Source organism: Xiphophorus maculatus, chromosome 24 (genome assembly GCF_002775205.1).
Source record: "Xiphophorus maculatus strain JP 163 A chromosome 24, X_maculatus-5.0-male, whole genome shotgun sequence".
Lineage (NCBI taxonomy): Eukaryota > Metazoa > Chordata > Actinopteri > Cyprinodontiformes > Poeciliidae > Xiphophorus > Xiphophorus maculatus.
Genome location: NC_036466.1, coordinates 2582816 through 2602417, shown reverse-complemented (window position 1 = coordinate 2602417; position 19602 = coordinate 2582816). Strand labels below are relative to the sequence as shown.

Below are 19602 nucleotides of genomic sequence, written 5' to 3'. Positions count from 1 at the left end.
CCCTGAGGTTCAGCAGCCAATCAATAGGGAGCAGGGATAACTTTAAAAACTCTTAACTTGATTTTTTTTCAAAAGTCTCAACAAATTTGTTGGGTTTATGTTACATCTTGACTTTAGTTTGCCTCTTATATCATATCTACTTAAGAAGCTGAATTAAATGTTTAGCTAATACCTCTCCAAGGCAAAAAATAAATAAACAAATAAATAAATCAGTCTAATGATCCTTCTGTCAACAAGTAAATCTTACTTAGATTCACAACCTGAAGCCAGAGAACACTGTGTTGCGCTAAGTAGTAAATTTAATATCTAATGACATTGAGTAATTTTCCCTTTCAACTTGGCTGCTGTTACTTCACAATTAGTACGCTGAGAACACTTTGAAAAAAAAAAAAAAGGAACAATGTATATTAAGTGACAGTTCAACACCAACAACTTCTACACACAGAAGGCCAATTTGAAGCGTAGGTTTCAAAAGGCATGTGAAAGCGCCAGATAAATCCATTTAACACAGCTGGAGAGCTCAGCCTCACGCTGCGATTAGAGCGGAGATGATGGAACTTTTTTTTAAAACACGGCCACGTTTAACAAAGTGAAAATACGAACAGCCGAGAGCCCCTGCTGCAATGGTTTTGAACCCGAAAGAAAATCACAGTCAAATTAAAAAGCAAACAGAGTTCTGTGATGGTAAAATAATTTGACAACCATTCGATCTTTAAATTAGAGTAAAGAAAACGCAAGCCGAGAAAAACGAGGTAGATAACGCAGAAGAAAGAAAAGGCTGCTTTTTATTGCAATAAACAAAGTGGACAGCAGCGAGGTGCTGCTATTCAAAATATATAGGCACAGTATTTTGCACATGTATTGTCACTGCTATGCAGCATGAATACCACCATGTCTGGTCTAGAAGTGTTGGCTAATTATTCACTCAGGCTTCCTGTGTCTGTAATATTCCTTACATTTGTTTTTGTTTTTTGTTCAGCCTAACAAAGAAGGTCAGGAAGTCATTAAGAAATTATAAACAAATAGTTTCAATGCCAGAAGCCAGAAACCTCGTTCCTGAGACGGAAATATTACCTATCAGCACTACGGGCCACATGTTATCTTGGGTCCATGCTTGTTATTAAGAGCACAGAAATATATGAAGATCTAAGTTTTTGCTTAGTGGTTCTCCTAATATCTTACAATATCTTTAATTCAGATATATTTCTCAAGCTCACAATCAACAACAGTCAGCAGCTTTATTAAAACTGCAGTATACACTTTTATCTCAATATGTTTTTTTTATTTGCCAAAACTGTCACTGTTGTGATTTATTTCAACATATTTCACTGTACATTTCCATATATGTGTTTACATGTATGTGTGTGTTAGGCATGTCGCATTAAACAATAAATCAATTAATCACATGATGAATTAAAACAAGCTGAACAATTTCCACTTGCATGATTTATGGTTTTTCTCTTTTCTCTCTTTCTACCCAAAAACTGAATGATAAAAGTCGTCAGTCTGGTGTTTTGGTCTCAACTGGCCCTTTTTGGTTTCTTTTGAAGGATGATTATGTTAACAGTGGCTTCATAATTCATTTTATTTGTTTTGTTGAATTATTTTTGATATTTAAAATGTCTTCCAGTTCCAGTGTTAAATGTTCAATAGAATTTAAATGTTGTTGATGTAATGGTCATTGGGGCCTGCCATGCAAAGCAATGGCAGGAACCTATTACTATTGTCGGAGAAAGTGTTTCTTTCTTCTTCTTTATTTTTCTTCCGTAACCGTTAATGCGGCTCGTACCGCTGGGTGCACACCTACAAATGAGGTATCAAAACGTGCAGAAAATTCACGCCATTCCAGCTATTACTTTTGGTGGGATTTGGGCTTAACGTGGCGACATAATTCGCAAAAAACTACGAAAAAAACCCCATTATAAGTCAATGGGAAAAATCCTAGAAATACCCTATTTTTGAGGATTTTCTGTGTCGTCACAATTTCACCTAGAAATGCCATTCAAATTTCATTTTGTAGATACGTCTGTGATCTCTTCGAAAGTGAAGACGGCTCGTCGATACCAGTTACGGTTTGTCCACAATTTGCCTCTAAGCGACCCAAAGTTTCTCATTTTTCCTAAAGTTAGAGTGCGTCTCTGGCTGCTTAGAGTGAGAGATGAAGACAACTTTTTCAGCCCAAATCATTTTTGAAATCGCCATCACGCCCACAAATATCGCACGATTAGTATCAAAATCGGTCCTGACATTGATACGCCTGTCTGCTTCGGTAAAATGTTTTCGAAATTTATCTAGACCGTACGGTTTTCTGTCACGGTGCTTCAGAGCAAAGTCATGCGACAGGATTTTCTGAGGCTGTCTGAGGCTCTCTCCCATGTATTTGAATATAATTTCAGATCTGGGCACAACATTTCTTTCTCTCATCACTGTAAATGCTCTGACTGAGGTACAGATATGAATCTCGGGACTATCGCAGAAGACACATTGACCTCTCATACGCTCGAAACGCTTTTCGAATATGTATTACGGTTCCCGAACACGAAGGATTTGTTTCCAATGCTTTTTTTCAGTAAAACGTGTAGGCTCAAACACACAATGGTGTGTTTGAGCATGTATGACTCACAGCTCACACCTGCTGAGACCATTATTTACCATGGCAATGCTCACCTTGTGCTCCTCCACTTGGTGCTTGATGTCCTCCAGGTCGGGACCGAGCGGCTGCGCGCTGATCTTCTTGATGCGAGCCTCTGTGACGTCCAGCCACTCGGTGAGCTGCTGCAGCTGCTTGTTCTGCAGCTCCATCAGGACTTCATGGAGTCTGGGACGGAAACAAATCAGAAGCCTGTCGGTTACGCGGCTGGGCTCGGTATCCCCAAAGCAGTCTTCCTGAGGAGCGGCTTGGAAATCCGTCAGATGGCGGGTTTTAAAGTCGAAGCAGGAGATTTCAGGTAATTATTACCATTATTATCATTATTATTATTCAGACCCCATTCAGCAAGGGGGCCGTGTCTGCTTATCTCTGTGCTCGAGTCAACAAGATTATCGACGACGATAGCAGAACTGTTTAATTAAATTTGGCTCAGTGTCAGTTAATCTTGGATTCACTATAATTAGAAAGAGTGCAGCTCTTTGTACTCATTGATGTGAGCCACAGTAAAGATCTTCATTAACTGTGAAAGTAAGATGGGAGAGAAGGCATGTGAAGCCAACGTGGGCTCAAACTCTTTTTATCACAGTTTTAAATTTCTGGTGTGTTCTGACAAACAGCTGTAAAAAAAAAAAAAAAAGAAACATAACCTCCAACATACATGAATATAAATTCTTATTGTTTAAGGTTAGTAAATAGGACCAAAATGATCTCTACTCCGATTACTTTCTTCAAATGAAGTATTTATATGCACCAGGTCAGCAACTTCTACAATCCAAAGAGCTATTTTCGGCAAAATACATTTATTTATTGTAGATTTTTGCATTCTTTTGTGAGGAACACATCTAATCAGCGGGCTTTTATACACCAAGAAATGACTTTAATGAATTTATTAAACTTGGCCAGCTACATAGTTTTTAGTAAAAGTGACAAAAATGTTTTTTTACAGTCGTATATTATCAAAATTTGCAAAGTGAGATAAACCCATAAATATAAACTTACACATCCTTTTCCAACAAAAAAATAAATAAAAATATGACTATTTGTTTAATGTATTGCAGGTTAATTAATCAACAACTGAGATTGTTGAGAAGGTAAAAAAAAAATCATAGTATTTTGTTTTTCCTGTTTATTTTTCTCTCTCTTTTTTTTTTAACTTGCCGATTTTGGCCAAAGTGACAAAATGTTTCGACTTGTGTTCATCTGCCTTCTGCGAGATCCTCTCTTACAACCAAACTTATCTTTCAACTTCTGCACTTCATCCCAAACCAATCTGTTCGTTGATCTGCAGAATGTTCGCTAATGCTCACTATGAAATCTCTTGAGATTAAATCTGTACTGAGATTGAACTGCAGCTGCTTCCTTCCACTTTCACAGTCGTGGACTCCTTTAAGTACGTCCACACGACAACACGTACTTCCACTGAGTGTGCTACTTCTTTCTTTCAAGCTGAAGGAAGATTTACTTGTGCTGACTCAGCAGTGCTGATATTCCACTTTCATTTACCATTTGTGACAAGTTACAAATGTCGGCATTTAAAAAGGTCCTTCAAAGGTGAACATTTTAATCATCCAAAAGGAGAGGTAGAGGCCTACATTTCACTAAGAAATACTATATATATATTTACCCCTTAGTGCGGGTGTACTACTAGCAGACTAAGCGCTGAATCAAATAGTCACAAACATCCAATTTTCTGAGCTGATATTGAAAAAGATGGAAATAAATAAAATGACGACAAGCTAGTGCTAAAGCTGATAGTATATGTAGTCATGGGAAAAGAGTTTCTAACATAAAATACCTTTTATGTGAACAAATTCCCCTACTGTAACCAGTTGTTAATATAAAAAAAAAAACCAAGATTGATTTCAAACTGGCTGAACCTTTTCTCCTACTACTATAAACGCGTTGCGTATTGTTTTCATTCAGAAATGACGCGCATGCCCACAATGCTGGAGGGCAAAAAGACGATTCTTTTACAGACGCACTAGAACAATTCCGTTAACAAAATAAAACCTGGAGATGTAGGTTTTATTCATTTAGTGCGGTGCGACACAGTAAAGGGGAAAATAACGCATAAAAAGCACAGTAGAACAGCTCAAAAACACTGGTAATGTTTTTCTCGCTACCTGTGTCGGCTACGATACACACAGACAAAAGCTCCACAAGCAAACATTTCCCACACAAAGAACAGAACATTCAGTCTGTTACAGTATTATGTTTTCAGGCTTGATGTTTATTTTGCGGTTATTAATATGCGATCGTGTGAACACAGTGGTGGTTGATTAGCTAATTTAAACACCTGCACTACTAATGATCTGTCAGAGTTGGTGTGAGGTTTGCCTATTTCTTTTTCCAACTGAACCAAAGCACAGCAAGTTCCACAGCATATCTACATGTTAAGATTATCAAAGTCAAGCTAGCATAGCTGACCTACTCTCCTCTCCCTTGCAACTTTTTTTAATTAAAACTTTTCAATGACTTGTGAAATGGGATACCTTTGAACCTTGTCATAGAGGTTGTACTGTTGATAATTAGTAGCAAAGCACTGCATCTCTTTATTTTATACTTTACATTTAAGAATTAGCATGTTGACAAATGACAGCTAAAACCAATGTTAGTCATTGTCGGCGAACAGTTCAGAGTTCGGATTTTGCAAGCGTGACGTCACGTTGCAACACACCTACATGTTTCTGGGATAATACCAACAAACACAGCCAAGGTGGGTGATTGGGAAATATTGTTAAAGTCTGGATATTTGAATAAACTATTACAAATCAATTACTTAAGAAAATACAATATAAGGTTTTATTATTTTTAGACTGGTCCAGCAGTACATCAGTAGGGTTTTATTCACATTTTGGACAAGACTGAGATGAGTAAGTGCAAGTAGATTGAGACAGAAGAGCAATATAACCACTTTAGTTCTCGCTTAGTTCTTGCTCGATGGCTATATTTGAAACTTTAAATGTTTAAAACTCTATAATATGGCTTAGGTCCCTGAACTGAAATATTTTGTTAGACCTATATGACCTCCTTCAGGGAGATCATATAATAGTTTACTTTTATTGAAAACCTCGGTGCTCGTTGTTGGCCAACTCATTTTGGCAATCCGCTGTGAAACGTTAATAGAAGTGATAAATTAATTATCCATTTACTGATAGTTCAGCAGAAAAGACATTGAAAACCCTACATGTATTCATTTGCTCACCAATATCTGAGCGTGGAGGAAGTTTAAAAGAAAACGGAGGTGTGCGGCTGAAGGACCACTTTTTTGAGAACGTAAAAGGAAAATGTAACCTCCTCCTGTCATGAATGAGCAGACTGTGAGCACAAATAAAACAAAGAAGTGTCAGGCAGTGAAACTGTCAAATAAATTTCAGGTGAGGTGAAAAATGAGTAAAGAGCCGTCTTTTTCAAGACATTTGCAGTGAGGAACAATAGAGTCTGCTTAAGAGGCTTTTCTACCTCCTAAAATAAACAATTCTTGATTATTAAGGCTTAACCACTCAGCTTGTGAGAAGATGTACTAAGAGTCGACAGACCTGTTCTGTCTCTCCATGCTTGCTACTCTCAGGTGTTCCCAGCGGGAGTTCAGGAGGTTCATCTGCTCCCTGACCTCAGAGTCCTCGTCCTCACTGAGGTTACCCTCTGCCAGCAGGGCGGCGCCGGCCCGCAGGACGCGTCCCACGCTGCCCTGATGGGTGGTCAGCTCCACCATGTAGCCCTGGTGAAAAGAGAGTGGGCGATATATCACACGTACTTCCAATCGATTGAAAAAGCTCAATTAAGGGTTTGGCTCCTCTCTTGCTCCGCCTACCTCATGCGTGTGGAACTGCTCCTTCACCTCCTCCACATGGGTGGAGATGGAGGGCTGGCCGTGGAGGTCGTCCTCTGCCGACAGCAGCCACGTCAACACCTGTAGGAAGCAGAGCTCAACAAGTTACTTAAGGAATAAGAGGAACGTTTGCGTTTCTGCTACACTCAGCAGTTTCCTGTTGTTTTAAAATTACAACTCTTATTTACAACTCGGCAAAGATATTCCCACACCGTGAAGCTAAGTCACATTTTGTCACACTGCAACCACAAACTCAATTTTTATCAGGAAGATATGTGATAGAGCAACATATAGTAGTGTAATTATGAAGAGGAAGGAGAATTTATATTAAGCCATGAGAAATGTTACTTTAAAGTTTCACCACAGATTCTTAAAGGGACAGTATAACGTATTTCCAAGACACATAGTGAAACTTTCGAGCACAATCAAACAACTATGTTAAGTTCAGTTGTTATTCTTAAAAGAAACTTGACTTTGTAATTTAATGCCTTGAAATTGGGCTTCTGTCTCTTTAAAAACTCCTGCTCTTTCTGAAACTCCGCCTTCAGAAAGTCATCACAGCATCACTCCTCTATTAACCCTATAACATTTTTTTTTATTAGCCTTACACTAAGAAGTAGCTCATATAATGAGCTCAGCTGATGCCCAGTTCCACCAGGTGTTTGCTAATTGCTGCTGGCTAGTCTGAAGGAGCTGAGTGAGGGAGGAGTGCTACACGAGACGGAAGCTCAGCTTAGAAACTGCAGCTTAGAGGAGGAACTTTGTGGAAAAGGCAGCTCTTAGTGAAGGAATGCGTTTTGCACAGCTGAATGGTTGCCAAGGGAGACCAAAGGGTTATGAGGTAACTTTGAGTTAATGTGCACAGAAACCAAACATGACATGAGAGAGTTGCTACAGTTTTTAAATTTTTTTTAATTTACCTCCTCCAGTGAAGCCTGGTAGCTCTCCAGGCTGGTGGATCCAGGAGGCAGAGGACTGAGGCCCCGCTGAAGCTCCTCCTGGTTGCGGGTCAGGAACTGATGAACGGAGGAAAACACACGACAGGAGACAAAGGGAAAGGAGGAGATGGGGCGAGAAAACAGACATTAGGTGAATGTGGAGGAGACGGGGAGACATTAGAGGAACAAAATGAAGGGAACATGACCAGAATGTAGGAGAGAACAAACGGAGAGAAGGAATGGTGGCAAGTTCAGCTTCAACAACCGTTCCTCTCTCACACCCCCAATCCCACACCTTGTCTGTAGTGTTTGCGCTTTACGTATTGTTGATTTAATGCAATAAATTATAATACATTTTCTGTAGATGTAAGTTATAATCCTAAAAAAATAAACACTTGAAGAGTTTCACGTTCCAATTCACTTTCTGAAGTTATTTAACTTTTTGAATGTTCTGATTAATTCAGATGCAAATATCTATGACTATATGTATTATCATGTTTTTGTTGTTAACAAGGCAACTATTTACAAATGCTTTAAATAAAACCATTTGTACACAAACAAATTTGACTAAAAGTTCAAAAAAGTTTCGTTTTTTATTTATTTATTTGGGTCTATTTCTTAGCACCTGGATGAACTGTGTTACTGCAGCCACCAGGGGGTGCTCATCAGGAAGTTGTCTACAAGCGGTGAAGAAGAGTAGACATCCGGCTACGACAGGAGATAAAAGTTGGGTCTGGAACTCTACTACCAACTCCCAAGACGAGAGGACAGGCAATATTTGTGCTATTAGAGGAAGACGAGGAAACATTTCGCAGTATTCTGGGGAAACTAAGAATTTCCACATTTGGTTTTTGAACATAAAGATCAGCAGACCAGCAGAAAATGTCCACCACACCAAATTAAATTAACATATTTTCAAATATAAGTGCACCTCCAACTATTTTACTTTTAAAAAAAAAGAAGTAGTAATTGAACTTAAACAGGGAAACCACTACATAATTACTTCTGTAAAAATGAAAACCCAAGATCCAGTTTATCAGAAAGTGGCTGACAATCACTGCCCACTTGATGGTTGTCTTGCCAACAGTCATTGACACCCTCCAATAGGAGGGAGAGCCGCAGATGGTCGCTGTTGAAGAAGTGGAAAGGAAAGCAGTTTGGTAAAATTTTGACTTAATTTGCTAATAAAGGTCCAGAAGTCTGGAGGAAGAGTGGAGAGACACAAAAATGAAGCTACTTCAGGTGCAGGGTGTTCCCTCAACTTTCCAAAATCAATGATGGCCTTTGGCACCATGGCGTCCCTGCTGGTGTTGCAACAAAGCACTGAGTTGGTTGAAATGTGGACTAAAACCCTGCCTGTTTAGAGTTGCTTTTCAACCAAAATAAATGAAAAGTTGACCGACATAGTTGATGTGTGTTGATGATTTTGATGATGGCACTCATCAAAACGTGATGTTTGTCTGGTTTTCTCACTTGTTGACTCTATTTTTTTGTATTTTTATGATGTATAACACTTGTTGCTGAAACGTGTTATACAAATAAACTTGACTGATTGATTATCGTGATAAATTTCTGAGAAGAATTTTGATTTACCATTGTGACGATAAATTCCAACTAATGCTTGAAAAACGTCCAAACTGTCAGGATTGTTAGCTTTAGTTTTTCCTCCACTGTTTGTTCAATGGGAGCATCACAACGTGTCGATAAATTTAAACATAATTTAATGCAGAAACTGTGAACATCAACAATAACTAATTGAAGTATGAGTCACAAGATTTTTTTAACTGAACTTGATCGATTTAGAATCAGATAATGAACATTTTAATTATGATTTCAATAAGCTACAAGTTTCCAAATATATTCCCAGACTAGTTTTTATAGACATTTGTCAATGGCAGCAAAAACAAACAAACAAAGAAACAAACAGATGTTCAGCCAAAACATGGACAGACAAATGTTAGCGTTGAAGCGTTAGCACTGCGAGACACGGACCTGCTCAGTAAAACGTCTCCTCTTTTGCTCTGGTGACTTGACATATGCAGCCTGGGTGTAGGCATAGCTTTTATAGCGAGGCTGAGGGGAGGGGCTCCGCACGCGCCCCTGAGCCACACTCACTGTGATCTGAGAGGCAAAGACAGAGAAGAAGAAGAAGAAGAAGAAGAAAAAGAAGAGGAGGACAGAGATAGACAGAGAGGTAGGAAGAGTTGGCAAAGAGGCAGAATAAAGAAAGGACAGATAGAGGCAGAAGAATGTAAAACAGTGTGCAAACAATTCCAACAGCCACAATACACAGAGGAGTGAAAAGCAGAAAATAAACAGGGTGGAGAGAGAGAGAGGGGGGAGCGGGATGCAGGAAGTGAAAGTTTGAAAGTGGCTAAAAAAAAAGAGATGCAGGAGAAAGTGAAGCGAAAAGTTTCCATCCAAATGTCAAACTAATCTTTTGGGACGTTCAGAAACAAACGGGGACAATTTAAGTCAAGTCAAACTGGTAGGTTGTACCTGAATTATTTGAACAGGTTTGGTTTGATGTGAGATTTACAGATTTTTGTCTGAAAATGCTAGTGAATTAAATCCAATTATTAACTTTTCCTGTGATTTAATAGGTTGAAATTAAAAAAAAAATTATAAACTGTTTGTTAATTTAAGATTATGATGGGAATAAACATGTCCGTAAAATAAAAGACTGATTCTAGCTAAAAATCTGCCATGTGCATGAAAAACAAAGGGCTTACCAGCATCTGATTTCAGATAAATGCAATAATAAAACATGGAAAATTATTTAAAATGGTCTCTTTTTGTTCTTTAACAGTACAGCACATTAGGTCTTTCACATTTTTGAGAAAGTCTCTGGATGGAAACCCAGCTTTAGAGGCAGACAATACAGACAGGTACAGGCAGAGACACAGTGTTATATCATGGGAACAGTGGCACAGTCAAAGCAAGTGAAGCTTTTCTTCAGAACCATTTTTACTTCCTTGAATCAGAGGCCATACAGTGACTCTTACGTTTCACCCTCAGTTACTCGAGCATTTTTTTTAAACCAAAAAATAAAAAAAAGAAGAAAAGTGTGTTTAATACACGACATGGAGCGTGGTCAGGGTTTAGCTCATTCAGAACTGTTCCCAAAGTCTAAATGCATTTATGGTTACGGATTTGCTCAGTGGGTTTTTGCTGAGAAATGACGATGAGGCCGTGTTCAAAGTGCCACCTCACTGGGTTTCTGGAGATTTGCCTGCTTTCTACGCGCTGATTCGACAGTTTCAGGTGCTGGGAAAAGCGTAAAAGTTGCTGACCTTCCGCTCGGACAAACATTGAGGAATAAGGGAAAACACCCCACATTTCCACAGATCACCAACTTCTGGTGTCGATCGCACCATCATGAGTTGGAGGTGAGGGTTTGTTAGCTTCAATGGATTAAATACAATTAGGTGTTCCACAGGGATCACTGCTTGGTTCTCTTGTTCTCCAGATACATGCCAACTCTATTTGAAGACTTTAAGTGAGCATTACTATTTTAGTCATTTTAGATAACATTCAGCTATCAATTAGAACACATATTTGTCCCTAAAATTGACAAATATGGCCTAAAAACCTCTTCTATGTCGCCTTTTATGTTGTTTTTCTTGAATCATAGAAAGGGTTAAACGTTTTGACATGGCTTTATGTCACAGTGTGTCCCCCTAAAGGAACTTCAGAAGCCAGATAAATAAAAACAAAAATGTAGTTTGCTTAAAAAATATATAAATGAAGGACAAATTGCACGGAAAACTTTGGCCTTTGGCTCACACCATTTATCTACTTTTTCCAGTAAAGACATCGCTCTATCAAACCATGTTTTATAAATGCAATAATGGAACAAATTATGTAACAGATTGTTGTTGGCAACTAAGTGCATAAAATTAGAGGCAATTTTATACTTGAATAAATTATATGTCAGTGTTTACTTGCTTAGTAAATACATCTTGACAGCAATCAGGCTTTAAGAAAGTCTGAAGAAGAACAACATAAAGAAAATAAATAAATAAAAAAGAAAAATCTATAAGTTCCATCAGTGGAAGACTTCTGCCCAGGACTAAGAGGGCATGTTTGGTTCAGACCTTCACATCTCTGCTGGAGTCAAACTGTGCAGATGTCAGCTCTTATCTGCACTGAACAAAAACAGAATCTTGCAAAAACTTTTTTTTTTTTTGCTTTTTTCCTCCACTTACAACCATAGACTTCTGTGTTCTTTGTTGGGGTTTTGTGAGATTAGACCAGCACAAGGTAGAGAAGTCTCTCTCTCTGTATCTCTTTGCTTTTATTTTATTTTTAAACAAATGAACTATAAGCTATAGAGGATACAATGATAAATGTAGAAGCACCTTTGACTGGGACATTCTAACATGAATCGGCTTTCATTTTAACCAGTCTCTCCTGTTTCAGTCTCTGCTCTTCTGCAACGGGTTTTGTTTTTTGAAACTTTCCATCACACACTATAAAACATGAATTTGTCACTTTCCAGCTGTTTATCTGTATATTCTACCTTCAGATTCACCATCACCTGACATTTTTGTGCATTTCCCAGGGTTTCCCCCATTATTAGCCTTATTAGATAGATAGATAGATAGATAGATAGATAGATAGATAGATAGATAGATAGATAGATAGATAGATAGATAGATAGATAGATAGATAGATAGATAGATAGATAGATAGATAGATAGATAGATAGATAGATAGATAGATAGATAGATAGAATTACTTTATTCATCCCAGCAGGGAAATTATTTCGCAGTTACAGCAAGAATTTTTATACACACATTAAAGCCACCAGGCTTTACTTTTGACCCCACCAGACATAGCATTGCTTCTTTTTTTTTTTTTTTACGTCTTTTTAAAAATGTTTGCATTTTTTAAGACTTTATAGATGGTGTTCAGGTATTAATCTTCCAATCTTTAAATAAGACATAATTATCAAGTGGTATTTTCAAATTTCCTGTCGTCTTTAGACATTTTTTAAACTCAAAAACACAACGGGCCACTGGATGAATGACTGCCCTCACACTCCACCACCGGGCTCATGCACCGAAGTTTTCTGAGGAAACCTTGGTTTCCTCACCTCTTCTTTCCAGGATTTTCACTCGGCTCAATGAGGAAGCAGCTGGAGAGCAGCTAACCCCCGGATCAAATGTTCCCCTGAAAATAACATCAAGCTTTCGTTTTCCTCTCTACCTGCCCCGGGCGTCAGATGGATGGATCGGGGTGTGTGTGCGGGCGTGTGCGTGTGTGTGTGGGGATTCGGTGCATTTCACCAGATTTAGGTAATCATCTCCAAGTTTCAATCGAGTTATTTTTCATATATTCCTTCATGAAAAGTTAAGGTCCTTCACCCCGCTGAGCCCCAGGTGGTAGTATAATATTAATGTGAGGAAGTGGTAGAAGTGCTGTTGTTGGTGACAGATGATGGAGGAGGGAAATAATAGCTCCTGTCAGGACCTTTATTCACTGTCTGTATCTTTTATTTTATTGTCGTCTTGCTTGTTTCCTGTAGTTTTTTGTTTTTTTTGGTCTGCTCTTCAGCTCACTCTTCATAATCCTCATCCTCCAGCTTCCCTTCGAAAGCTAAACGTTTCAGTTTCACATCTTGCCTTGTCTTGTTACTGACTCTGAATTCCTTGCAGGTTTATTCTTTCTGCTCTCAAATAGTGAGTCCGATGTGACTGCTGCAGTTATCCCAGTAATTTCACCCCAATCTGCTGTGATTGGCCGCTGACCTCTGCCTAACTGAGCTTGAAAGGTGAGAGCAGATGTCACTCGTGGGAGCAGATTTTTTTTTCTTCTCTCTGTTTTACAGCATTTTAATCTGTGGTTCTGTGTCGAATCGAACGTCGGTTTTCATTTCTGAGGCCATGCGTTTGCAGGCGGCGGCGCTGAACGAACGCCGGTCGAAGCCCGTTCCTTCAGCACGCCGCCCGTTCCTCGGAGCGAGCTGGAGGAAATTATGGCAAGCGGGGAGAACATCTGGTAACCTCCCCACCGCCGAGACTGCTACCTGAAATCCTGGCTGCGAAACGGATGACTGAACCAACGTACAGATGGTTGGCAATTAAGGCCGACACAAAATTAAAGCGCCGCTGTAAAAGCGCGGCAAGGTACGGGGTCTGTGCATGTTTTGTCACATTACAACCCCAAATGTAATGTGTCTTACTGAGATTTGCATTTGTATGTGAGCTTGAGTGTGGTGTAATTTATTTGCAAGCTAAATAAGAGCGGGGATATAAAGCTAATGAGCCCCTACAGTCAGAAAGATGAATTGCGCAAAAACACTGATCTCTACTTCAGACAGAAACTGCTTGGGAGAAGAAGAGCAGAGGGAAAAATTAACAAGCTCTCAACTGGAGCTCAGCTATGAGATTTCCTCTGTTTCTAAACTATGATTTTACTGTTCTGCTGAAAAGATTTAAAATGAAAACGTTTGCCATAGATTCGTTCTATTTAATACTATATTTAGTTGGATTGCCTTTAGCTTCGATTACAGCATCCATTTCCAGAGGCGTTACTTTGATGAGCTTCTGGAAAGTCGGATATTTTTCCATCTGGCGTTGAAATAATTTGACAGGTTTTACGAAGACAATACATTGATTCAATGTGATACAAATCATTTTCTCTTTCAAATGAATAAACACGAAGTCTTAAACTTTTTAAGCTGCTCTATGGCAACTTAAGATTGAATTAAACATGAACAGGAAGTGTTCCAACTCGATATCTATGGAGCACCTGGCATTTCCTGTTTTCAACGTTGGATAAGTTGATAAAAGAAGAATTGATGATAATATATAAAAAAAAAACATCGCTTGAGCAATGACTGAAGAGATTCAGAGGTTTATATAGAGATACACAAAACCCAGCTTTTATTTTGATATTCCACTTTAAAAATAGGATAGGTAAATATTGAATCTAAGCTAAATATTTAATTGGACCTACATATTTACCTAGCAACCTAAATATTTAGATAAAAACATATATTTAGTTTAGTAAGAAAGCTAAATATTTAGCTATCCTGTTTTCTCCAGAAATCGGAAATCTTGGCTTTTACTAATACAGAATCTGCTTAAAAAGGCTTGAGAATGACTCATTTAAATCAACGTATCATGTTTATATTATAATGGCCTAGTCAAATTCAACTGTAAATTTGAGTCAACACTTTAAAATTGGGGCTGCATGATGGAACAGTGATTAGAAATGCGATGGATTCAAGCCCAGGGGTCTTTCTGCATGAGGCTGGATGTTCATCCTGTGTATTCATGGGTTAACTCCTGGTACTCCAGCTTCCTCCCACTGTCCAGAAACATTGACAGAAGAAATGCCTTGAGGTATGAGTGTGATTGGGAAGACGAAAAGTGTGTCAACCCTGAGTGCACACAGCAAAACTAACTCACTTCCATGAAATTTCATCTCTAACATTTTAGTTTGAAGCTAGAAGAAGTGAAAGTTCCCTTTAACCTGTCAGAAGACACAGAAGAATTCGCAACTGTGACAACCAGATGGATCAACGTGTTTTCTTTTATTTTCAAAAATAAGATTTTGCAGTTTTTGCACATTGAATGTTTCTTTGGTCTAACTTTTTTATTTCTATTCAACTGTCTTGTGGAAAGACGTGAGTCCCCATAGCAACCAGCACTTCTTCACAGAGTTGTCTTTGAATTATCTTCACATCAAGCAAAGTCCAGCCAGTTAACACGACCGACAGAAAATTGCTTAGTGATCTTTAATCTGAGTTTAGTAATGTTCTGAACTATTGTAATTACATTTTTTTAATGTATGTAGATTAATGTAGTTTTACCAAATTAATGATATTAATCTGATCATAAGGAACTGTTTGACTTCAAGTTTTAGTTTAAAAGAAGCAAGAATGAAACATCTTGACAACACATTATGATTTAAACCATGTTAGAATCAGTCCAGCTGTATAACTACAATTACAGTTGTGAAATTTGTTTCTGTTTTTGTGGCTTGTTATACAATAAATCTTTTCATCACCGTAGAGGGAACTTTGACCATCAACTAGTTGTCAAATGTTTTTTTTTGTTTTTTTTTTTTAAAGATTTTCTTTTCCTGAAACGCTGTGCTTTACACCAAATGTAACAGGACAACAAGTTCTGTCTTTGTCCCGTCCGTCCACAGAATATTTTCCGGAAGTTTTGTTCCACAAACGCAATTAGACACGAAACACTGAGTGTGTGGAAACGCGGGTTTCCAACCTGCTGAGAGAAGCGCTGCTGAGTCTGGATCTGATAGTGTTCCTCCGTTGTCACGCGGGAGACGCCGGCCGTGGTCGCCGACGGCAGCGACTCCACTTCCTGGATGGCCTCTATGGAAACGATTTGGGGGAGAACCCGGAAGAGCGACGTCACGTACATGATGATGCTCTTCTTGTCGGGGTGCGAGACGGCCACATCTACGGAGCACAGAGTGCAAAAAATGAAGGAAAAATAAATAAAAATCACTCTTAATGTGACAAATCCAACGTTTTCTCCTCTTCCTCTCCCCCACATGTTGCTGAGAGCTATTTAGAAGCTGGCAGAGAGGAAGAAATCTGTTAAGAGAGAAATATTAAAGATATTGGAAATGCTTCTGGTTGTGACAGGATTTGGAAAACAGTCGGGCTCCGTCCATTAATCTTATAAAGTTAGCATTATTTTGTTAGCAAAAAGGTAAAAGAGTTAGCTTGTGTTGCAGTGCTATGTTAGTTCTGGATTTTTCATTGTAGTGTAGTTTTATTTCATTGTGACATTTTGTCTAATTCAGATAGTTTTAATTAGTTTCATAAGTGCGTTTGCTAAATTTGATTAGTTATTAAATAAATGTTATTTACAGTATTAGTTTTTTCGATTCAAAACAAGGTCAAAGTATTGCATTGTGATTATGTATGCATCGATTGGGTAATGGATTCAATTATTCTTAAACAACGACTGACTCCGGTGTTTTCTCCCAACTTTTCCTGTCGCCATTTTACGGACTAGCCTTTAGCGCCTCCAGGAGGAACATGGAGGACTGTAGGTGAAAAAAATACTCAATTCAAAATGTTAAGAAGATTTATAAACATGAACATGAAGGATATTATATCTCTAATTTCAGTAGGTTTCAGTTAGTTTTATAAGCGCACAATATAGTTCCAGTTACCCTTTTTATTTATTTCAGTTAGCAAAAATGTTTTCTCAATTTCAGTTTTTGTTATTTCACTAGTTTTATTTAATTATATTAACAGCCTAATAGCATTGTAACAGAAAGGATCAGCCTTGGTTTTTAAAAAAGGACATTAAATTACTATCCTCCACTGATATGGAACAAACTTCAAGAAAACTGCAAAACTGCTGAAACACTAAGTTCCCACCTGTTTAGGACCCTTAATTTTAAATATTTTTGATGATGATTATTCTTGAGGATTTTGATAATGGAAGGTAATGTTTGTTGCCGTTTCATAACTGTTTTTACAGCACAAAACACTTCGCTGCTGAAATGCGCAGTGCAAATAAACTCAACTTCACTAAAGCGATCCCATGGAGCTTGCTCTGGTCTGCTTTAGTCTAAATAAAAAGACCGACTGAAACAATGTGGTTTGTTTGTGTCATAATGAGCAAAAACGCCTTGAAAAAGCAAACAACTGTGAAGATGGAGCTTAAAAACAATCCAAGCATATGCCCGCCACTGAGCGATCTTACAGGCTGCATAATTTAGACCGTCCTTCAGCCGCTTCAGTCACTCCCCCCCTCCATTTTTCTCATGATTTACTGCAGGCCTTTGTTTAGACTGCTTATTATCTTCCACAGCTTTGAGTATGTGTCAGTCAGCCAGCTTGTACTGAGACTTGCAGCCGAATTAAGACTGAGGAGGGATTTTTTTTCTTCTTCTTCTTTTTATTATTTTTTTTTAAAGCAGAAGGCTTCAGGTATAAAGGAGTGCTTTCTCAAGAAAGGTGGCAAAGAGCCTGTGGACATGCAAGTCAACCAGGGGTGTAAGTGAAAGAGACAGATCACGGTGTGTCTGAGGCAGAGCAGCCAAATGAACACATAATGAGATGGAGATGCCAAGGAAAACAAGACGAATGAAAACAGTGGGACGGAAGAGATAGAGGAAATGGTTAGTGTTATTCTCTTTATCCCTGCCTGACAGTTTTGATTAACAGAGCAAATTGAACTGGGGGAATCTGGCAAAGATAGATGGCACCGATGTCCTGGTGTGTGTTTGTTTTTTTTCTTTTCACCACTTCAGTGGTCCACTTCAAAACAGGCCCCGCGTTTGGTAAAAGCTCTTCTTATCTTCCCTACCTTTACAGGTGATGGGAGTGGATGTGTTTGCCGGTTACCTTCGGGGTCCAGGAGTCTCTCGATGCCCAAGTGCTGCTCGGCCTTACTGAAGGCGTGCTCCAGCCTGTCGATCGCCGATGTCTTCTTCTCCACCGCGCTCCAATCGAACAGCTCCGGCCTGGCAAGACGGCAGAGGGAACGCATGTCGAGCTCCGGGTTTTTAAACTTTTTTAGTTTATCTAACTATCACCCCTTGTAAGTGTAGAAAAAAACCTTAAAATAAACAGCTTGAAAAATCCTACCTGCAATTTCAACACACAGTGAAGTGACTATGTTACTTTCAGTTGTTATAATAATGCTGCATATGTCAAATGTGACTTAAAAGAAATTTGACTTTGTATTTTAACAACTTGAAATTGGGCCTCTGTCTCTTTAAGAAACTCCTGCTCTTTCCGTAACTCTGCCTACAGGAAGTCATCACAACATGGCTCCTCTATTAACCCTTTAGCAGCGTTGCACTGAGAAGTAGCTCCTATAATGAGCTCAGCAGATGAGTGGTTGCCAAGGGAGACTAAAGGATTTCTCAAACATGCATGAAAGAATCAAGGCGACACTCCAGGTGTGTTTTTGAGAGGAATAACATTATAACATGATGTATAGCTAAAGAAAAAAATCAATTTTACGTAATACTCCGCCTTCAAGATGTTCGGTTAATGAAACAAGAGAAACTTAATTGTAGTCAATTTTGACCTTGCCTCAACTCAGACTTCTATGCTGTAAAGATCATTTCTAATATTAGTTTTGAATTACAAGGGCCTGGGAGATATTCTAGAGATAAAGAGACATTCTCAACATTGCTTATTAAAACTCAGCATTTACTTGTCCTTTTTTATTTCTTTTCCACCCTTATACAATGTTTGTGCTCCGACGCCTTTGTTCCTTCTCAGCTCTCTAGCACAAACATGTCATTGTACTGCACCTGTGGCTGTGGATGAGGGCGTTGAAGGCCAATCCATCATTCCAGCTACTGGAGAAGTTAACCACATTCACCTGAGGACAGAGACAATATGAAACCTAAGGAGGCGGAGTGCGACTGCGAGCCGTTAAACCCACAGCTGAAACTCCGTCCTGGAAGCGCAGGGACTCGTTCAGTTGATGGCAGACAGAGCTTTGAATGCATGAAGCGAAAAGAGGATACAAAGCTTTTAAAATGCTCCGAAAGGCAAAGAGCTGGAAGTCAGAGGAAGGTTCATTATGCTCAGTCTGTTACAGTAGCTTTTCAGCCAAACAAAATGCTAAAAAAGCAATAAAGTCCCCCCTTTTTGTGTTTTCACAGATAGAATAAATGTTGAGCTGTGCTTTAAAAAAAAATCTCTTCTGTGATAAAGTTTAAAACGTTCTTAGTATTCAGTCCTGCACTGAATCAGATACCGACTTTAGTACAATTAACAGTGAGGTACGGCCATATTTTCATAGTCATACTGTACATAACACCAGGTAATATGGACTTTAATGACATGCCAAAAAACAATAGAATGATTAATTCATTTTGCAACTGGTAGAGCACACCTGTGCCACCCCATTCCTCGGTGGCGCCCAGAGAAAGAGCCAAAAAACTCTTCTAATGGTAGCACTTTATAAGGTAGAGTTTATTTTTAAATAAATACGTTGATAGTTTCGCTTCATTAGACATTAACAAAACATTATAATGGACACTTAAGAGTGTAATAAAATCGGACTTTCAAATGTAATGAAACATAATTTTTTAATAATTATTACAATTATTACAAATTATAATAATTTATAATAATTACGATAAATTACAATAATTTAGCCCAATTATTATAAATAACTTATTATTTGTTTGTAATCAAATACTTTGAATCGTTTTGCGTT

The 19602-nt window shown here is 38.5% G+C and overlaps 1 protein-coding gene across 9 annotated transcripts in view; it reads right to left on the bottom strand.

Annotated features, from left to right (window-relative positions):
• Nucleotides 1-19602, bottom strand: part of dmd (dystrophin) — a 248638-nt gene that overhangs the window by 113654 nt on the left and 115382 nt on the right. For 8 of the 9 annotated variants that reach the window (XM_023329879.1, XM_023329880.1, XM_023329881.1 and 5 more), the window contains exons 7-14: nt 18686-18756; nt 17766-17884; nt 15661-15857; nt 9413-9541; nt 7403-7498; nt 6465-6563; nt 6190-6371; nt 2668-2818 (exon numbers count right to left, since the gene is read on the bottom strand). In XM_023329879.1, coding sequence (XP_023185647.1) covers nt 2668-2818; nt 6190-6371; nt 6465-6563; nt 7403-7498; nt 9413-9541; nt 15661-15857; nt 17766-17884; nt 18686-18756 — 1044 coding nt within the window. The remainder of the gene's footprint in view (nt 1-2667; nt 2819-6189; nt 6372-6464; nt 6564-7402; nt 7499-9412; nt 9542-15660; nt 15858-17765; nt 17885-18685; nt 18757-19602) is intronic. The other variant, XM_023329882.1, reaches the window with a different exon arrangement.